This window comes from Arachis duranensis, chromosome 1 (assembly GCF_000817695.3).
Source record: "Arachis duranensis cultivar V14167 chromosome 1, aradu.V14167.gnm2.J7QH, whole genome shotgun sequence".
Lineage (NCBI taxonomy): Eukaryota > Viridiplantae > Streptophyta > Magnoliopsida > Fabales > Fabaceae > Arachis > Arachis duranensis.
This window is the reverse complement of record NC_029772.3, coordinates 71,561,168-71,567,949: the sequence shown is the minus strand read 5'-3', so window position 1 is coordinate 71,567,949 and position 6,782 is coordinate 71,561,168. Positions and strand designations below refer to the sequence as shown.

The window sequence follows — 6,782 nt, the reverse complement described above, 5'->3', positions numbered from 1 at the left end:
TTGGTGTGTGCTGGGGCTGAGACTTAAGCTTCTCACGTGCCTGGGCTGTTTCTGAAATTAAACGCCAGGTTGTAACCTGTTTCTGGTGTTCAACTCCAATTTGCAACCTGTTTCTGGCGCTGAACGCCAGAATGCAACATGGAACTGGCGTTGAACGCCAGTTTACGTCGTGTATCTTCGCGCAAAGTATGGACTATTATATATTGCTGGAAAGCCCTGGATGTCTACTTTCCAACTCTGTTGAGAGCGCGCCAATTGGACTTCTGTAGCTCCAGAAAATCCATTTTGAGTGCAGGGAGGTCAGAATCCAGCAGCATCAGCAGTCATTTTTCAGCCTAACTCAGATTTTTGCTCAGCTCCCTCAATTTCAGCCAGAAAATACCTGAAATAACAGAAAAACACACAAACTCATAGTAAAGTCCAGAAATATGATTTTTGCCTAAAAACTAATAATATTCTACTAAAAACTAATTAAAACATGCTAAAATCTACATGAAATTACCCCCAAAAAGCGTATAAAATATCCGCTCATCACCGTCCAGCCTGGGTGTGGTTCCAGGAGTTGCTTGGAGTGGTTCCTCCTCCCAGCCAGGTTCAGAAGTACGCAGTGAACTACAGCTGGTTTCAGGAGATTTTTGGTGAGTGCCCCGAGGGAGCTGATGACGAGACTGTGCGGAGATATGCCCGTGTATACATCATGATGTTGTTGGGTATGCAGCTGTTTACGGACAAGTCCGGCAACCGCATTCACATCAGATGGCTTCCCTACGTAGCTAGGCTGGAGGAGATGGGTACCTACAGCTGGGGTTCTGCAGCACTGGCATGGTTGTACCGGTACATGTGCCGAGTGGCGAACAGACATGTGGTCAAGTTAGCGGGCCCACTTCAGCTACTTCAGTTTTGGATCTTTTGGCGATTTCCTCAGTTTAGGCCTGAAGGGTATGAGACGTTCAGCTGGTCATTGGCGTCGAGGTACTCTACTCGGCCTTCTCTATTTCAATTTAATATAAATAATTCCATGTTGATTAAAAAAGTATTACAAACCCTAAACATATATTTAAGTAGCCATAAGACACATTTATGATGCAGGTGGTCAGGATACAACCCTCCCGGTAGCGAGAAGGGTCCTAGAGTGCAGATGTGGAGGCTGAGGATAGACCGGTTACAGGACAGGGAGGTGAGTACTCTACTTAATAAGTTTCTTTATTTAACCACACTTTATGAGTTAGGTCCATGAGTTGCCCTAACAATGGAGAGTTCTCCGTGCAGTTTATCTGGATGCCTTACAGCAGTCCCGACGTACTTCAGGTTGTGCATCCAGAGGCTTTGGAGCCTCGGCATATGGCGTTGTGGCGGTCTGTGACGTTGCTGATCTACTTTGCCGTCATATAGTGGCATCAGATAGATAGGGTTCTTCCGTAGTTTGGAGGTGTGCAGCCCTATCCAAATCCCGCCCTGAACATCGACTTTCTGATATCGAAGGACGGCAGAGGCGGCGATCGATGGTTCCCGTACCAGTTGCAGAAGTGGCATCTCTATTGGGACTTCCGTGCGGACACCGTGCTGAGGTTCGATGTTGTTGCCAACCCTGGACCGTCGCAGCAATTCCTCGATTGGTGGAGGTAGCATGGAAAGAGGTTCTTGTCTCCGGAGATGCAGTTGATGGATCCGAGAGCCGTTCCTATTCCAGTTGAGGCCTCACAGCGGGGTGCTGGGCGAGTTCCTGACATGGATCGTCCTGAGGACGTGCCGGACAAGCGGCGGGTTGAGAGGAGAGCTCGTGTGGGGACACGATGGAGCCAGCGTGAGTGGAGGTGGCTTGATGCGGCTATGGACGATGATGATGATGACAGTTCCGCTAGAGGCGGACGACGAGGCCAGGGAGGGAGACGGAGAGCGCGTGGTGCAACAGACCACCGTGGTCGTGACCCTGACGACGATGGCGACGATCAGCATGGTCCCGTGGGCAGGGATGGTGCAGGGGCTGTTGCAGTTCATGGTGTTAGTACCCACGATGGCGGACAAGGAGGTGAGTGGTATGGGTCAGGTATGGTGACGTGGCTGACCCTGGTCACGCTGGACTTGGGTCGAGGCCTCTTGGAGATTACTTCGTTGGTGTACCCGCCCATGACCAGCCTCAGCAAGAGGGTACCCCATGGGTTATTCCGGGATCACAGTGGTCAGACTTCCTTACCTCAGATACGCTTGATGCGGACTTCGGGGGTCCACAGTTTCTAGAGGACATTACCGCCATCATGCAGGAGGACGTTCCGGCCCGGAGGCGTGGGCAGACCTCCGGCACGCAGGCACCTTTAGACGTTGATCTGAACGAGCCTCCTATGGCATCTGTTGGTGACCATTTTGGTTTGGGAGGTACCCTACCATCTGGCTCTGCTGCTGCATCAGAGTCTGTTGCCGGGCCGTCTGCGGCACCCGTCCATTTTACGCCACCTGCACAGCCTGGCCGGGATGAGGACGCGGATGACATCGAGGATGAGGAGCCGTTTATCCGCAGAGGTCAGAGGGCACGGGTACCCCGTCGTTGCTTTACGGGCTCGCATCTGTTTAGATGAGTCATGTATCATGTATTTTGTTCCTTAGGGTTCATTCATCTATCACAGCCATGTGTACTTTTGTTGTTATTTTAGAGCTGTTTTTCTTTGTTGTTTGTTCATCGAATTGTACTTTGAAAACGGGTGTTTACCGGATTTATCAGTGACTATTTTTAATTATTGCATCATATAACAGTCTAATATGTACATTTATTTATTAAATTTTGCATTTAGGGTACTTGTAGCAAGACTCAAAGTGAAACATAACATATTCATTACTTAACGCAGCATGCTGAATACATGAAAGTAAAAAAAACAACAATAAAACTTAACTAAAATAAGTACTAACGCTAAGAACACGGCTACTAATGGCCCCTAGTGTGAGACGATCCACCCAACTGTGGGCAACTCCGACGTGTGTGTCCGGGTTAGCGACATAGGCCACATCTCTTTGGACGGTTTGGATCTGCCTCATCCATATTTGTTCGTATCCTGGTGGACCTCGGATGACCCTCTCTCGCACGCCTCTTGTCAGGGTCCGGTATCACAGTGGGCCCATCGTATGATGGCCAGAAACCCTCTGGAATCGGAGGGGTGAATCCCATCTGATACACACTGAATACCGAACTAATCCTATACATGCTGTGAACATAAGTGGTCCAGTTTACCCGTGAGTAGGCACAACATGCAAGTGCGTGCTGACATGGGAAATGAAGCGCCTGGAAGTACCCGCAGTCACATGTCCAAGAGGCAAGCGATACTCTGTAGCTACCCAATGAGAAGGAAATAGTCGGAGTGGCATATGCCGCATTCACAAGAAGCCTCCGTGCGTCTTTGCCCTTGAAGGTAAGGGCAAAATTAGCAGCTACGTGTCGAATGCAGAATGCATGGTATACAGATGGAGGTAACCAACCTCCGTCAGGAGCCTCAAGCGCAGGCTTGATGCCGTTATGCCTATCCGATATAACCAGCAGACCCGGCTGCGGTGTCACGTGCTGACGAAGGTGGGAGAGAAAGAATGTCCAAGACTCAGCATTCTCACCCTCTACTAGTGCAAATGCAACAGGTAGAATGTTGGAGTTCCCGTCCTGTACAATTGCGATGAGCAACGTTCCCCCGTACTTGCCATACAGATGGGTGCCGTCGATGCTGACTAGCGGCTTGCAATGACGGAATGCCTCGATGCACGGTGGAAACGTCCAGAAAAGTCTGTGAAAATAAGCTTGAGACTCGTCTACCTGTCCTCCAACTCGAACGGGGCTAGTCCTTAGGACTGCAACAGTACCAGGCATTGTCAACTGGACTCCTAACACCCACCTGGGCAGCTCGTTGTATGACTCATCCCAGTCACCGTAAATGAGGGCAACAACCTTCTGCTTCGCCATCCAGACCCTCCTGTAAGTCGGCCTAAACCCAAAGTGTGCTGCTGTGGCATTCAGGAGCACCTTAATGCTGACGGATGCATCAGCCCTAACCATTGGCATAATGAACGCCGATATCACATGATAATCCAAACTCCTGTGGTCACTCGAGATGGAGGTGGCAAGACAAGTGTGAGGTCCATTGTATCGTTTGACCTCCCAAATGCCCTTCCGCTGCCGGAGACTAAGTCGAATCAACCATGTGCACCCATTCCCAAACTCAGAACACTTGCCCACATACCGGCGATAATCAGACTCGACTACCTTGTATTGTACCCCTCGCCGGATGCTGTAAGTCTTCACACTTAACAGGGCCTCATCTTTATCCTGAAATTGTTGACCAACCTGGAACTCTGTCAGACCAGTAGTCCCTTCCGCAACTCTAGCTCTGAATCCAACAGAGTGCCCAAAAACCCCCTCCTGCCTCATGGCATCCAAGTCCAAAGAGGAAAAATGTGGTGAATACTGTTGTGTGACAGAGCTAGAACCACCTACCGCCAATGCAGGCTCACTCGCTCCAATATCATCGCCGCTGTCATCGTCAATCATATCCGGCTCGACGCCATCCTCCTCTGCATCACCCAACAATCCGTCTCCAACGCCAAGCGGTGCAACGCCCAGTAAAGCGTTCAGCAGATTTTTCCTTGAACCTACCTTGTCGCCTACGCTGCCATTGAGATCAACAGCAAAAGACGGGGAGGCGACAGGTTGGACCACTGGCTGGTACACAGGGACGGAGGAAGAACCAACGGCAGGCCGGGAACTAGAACCGGCTGGCGTGGCTAAAGTGGTGGTATTCCGATTCAAACCCCCTGAGCTGGATACCACATCAACCAGCTTTGCCAACAACTCTGGTGTCCTCACCTCCAGAAACTGCCGCCGACAAAGAAACATTACTTGCAAGTCCTCATCGCTACTAATCATGAAACAATCATACTTCACGGTATCCTGGAGCACCGTGATTGGAATGCGATAGAAAAACTTCTTAACCCGCTTCGCACCTTCCAGACCGAGCTTCATCAGTACAGATCTAACAAGGTCATCAAAGCTTGTCGTAGGAGTAATGACAATACAGAGAGGATCCTTGTCTGTGAACTTCACTCCGGAACGAGTTTCCTCTTAATGGATCCTCTGTGGTGAACCAAAACAACAAAACTCTCCTCACTAGCCATCTTACTCCCTCTAATGAGACCAACTCATGTTTACAACCATATATATAGAGCTCTTTCTCCCACTAATTCGAACCGGCCTCCTTCGAATTATGGTTTGTTTAATTCGAACCAGCCTGGTTCGAATTACCTTGGCCGGCTTCTCTCTCTATAATTCGAACCACCCTGGTTCGAATTACTTGCATTCATAGTTCGAACCAACCTGGTTCGATCTATTAAGAACAATCCACTGGTAATTCGAACTGCCATAGTTCGAATTATTACCAAATGCAGTTCGAACCACCTTGGTTCGAATTATATTACTATATGATCTGGCGCATTATAGAAACCATATTCAGTTTGGCTTATTAACGTAAATTCTAGAGGACATTGGCTTATAATGATTTTTTGCCCTAAAAAGAATGTTTATAATTTTGATAAATATAAGATGGAATAAATATTATTTGGGTTTAACTAATATTTATTGTATAGCAAAATGTTAAAATTACAATTTAAAAAATATCATAAAAAATATAAAATTTAGTATATATTTAATGTATTTATTAAAATAAAAGATTTAGAATTTTTTAGCAAATAATAATTTTAACATGTATTTTTAAGATATATATTGACTAAATTCATTTAATAATGTACTATATTTTTGTTTGAATAATTAAAGTAGATGACACAATATAAAATATCATACTCACTCTATTTTAAATTAACCATCTGTTTTTAATTGTGTATAACTACTAAAATAATTATTAAATTTTATAAAAAAATATAAATAATAAAATAAAAGACAAAATATTCATGTTATTATTTTTCTTTGCATTAATTAATTTTATTTAATAATAGAAGGTATAATAGGTAAAAAATAATTAATTACTTTTTAAATTTTTAAAAATAACATTTAATATAAAGAAAAATAAAAAAGAATACCGACAATTCATTTAAAATGAAAAGTATCATATTAACTCGGTTTATAAACCAACCAGAAGCCTTTTATTAGTACTAGTGTATAAACCCGTGCTCAGCACAGAAAAATTTATAAAGTAAGAAAAAAAATTTATATGCTTCTGATGAGCGGATAATTTATACGCTTTTTGGCATTGTTTTTAGGTAGTTTTTAGTAAGTTCAAGCTACTTTTAGGGATGTTTTCATTAGTTTTTATGTTAAAATTCACATTTCTGGACTTTACTATGAGTTTGTATGTTTTTCTGTGATTTCAGGTAATTTCTGGCTGAAATTGAGGGACTTGAGCAAAACTCTGAAAAAGGCTGACAAAAGGACTGCTGATGCTGTTGGAATCTGACCTCCCTGCACTCAAAATGGATTTTCTGGAGCTACAGAACTCCAATTGGTGCGCTCTCAACGACGTTGGAAAGTAGACATCCAGAGCTTTCCAACAATATATAATAGTCCATACTTTATTCGGAAATTGACGACGTAACTTGGCGTTGAACGCCAAGTACATGCTGCTGTCTGGAGTTAAACGCCAGAAACACGTCATGATCCGGAGTTGAACGCCCAAAACACGTTATAACTTGGCGTTCAACTCCAAGAAAAGTCTCAGCTAGTGGATAGATCAAGCTCAGCCCAAACATACACCAAGTGGGCCCCGGAAGTGGATTTATGCATCAATTACTTACTCATGTAA

The 6,782-nt window shown here is 45.3% G+C and overlaps 2 protein-coding genes across 2 annotated transcripts in view; one reads left to right on the top strand and one right to left on the bottom strand.

Moving 5' to 3' along the window:
- Positions 1-1,626, top strand: part of LOC107493518 (protein MAIN-LIKE 1-like) — a 13,227-nt gene extending 11,601 nt beyond the window's left edge. The window contains exons 2-4 of the mRNA XM_052263171.1: positions 560-972; positions 1,090-1,177; positions 1,483-1,626. Of these exons, the coding sequence (XP_052119131.1) occupies positions 560-972; positions 1,090-1,177; positions 1,483-1,626 (645 nt within the window). The remainder of the gene's footprint in view (positions 1-559; positions 973-1,089; positions 1,178-1,482) is intronic.
- Positions 1,627-2,980: 1,354 nt separating this feature from the next.
- Positions 2,981-4,993, bottom strand: LOC107493529 (uncharacterized). The gene has a single exon (XM_016114621.2). The coding sequence runs from the start codon at positions 4,991-4,993 to the stop codon at positions 2,981-2,983; it is 2,013 nt and encodes a 670-aa protein (XP_015970107.2).
- Between the last annotated feature and the right edge of the window lie 1,789 nt (positions 4,994-6,782).

Excerpts from the sequence above, each read along its gene's own strand:
- LOC107493529 (XM_016114621.2), bottom strand. The coding sequence starts at position 4,993 with ATGAAGCTCGGTCTGGAAGGTGCGAAGCGGGTTAAGAAGTTTTTCTAT.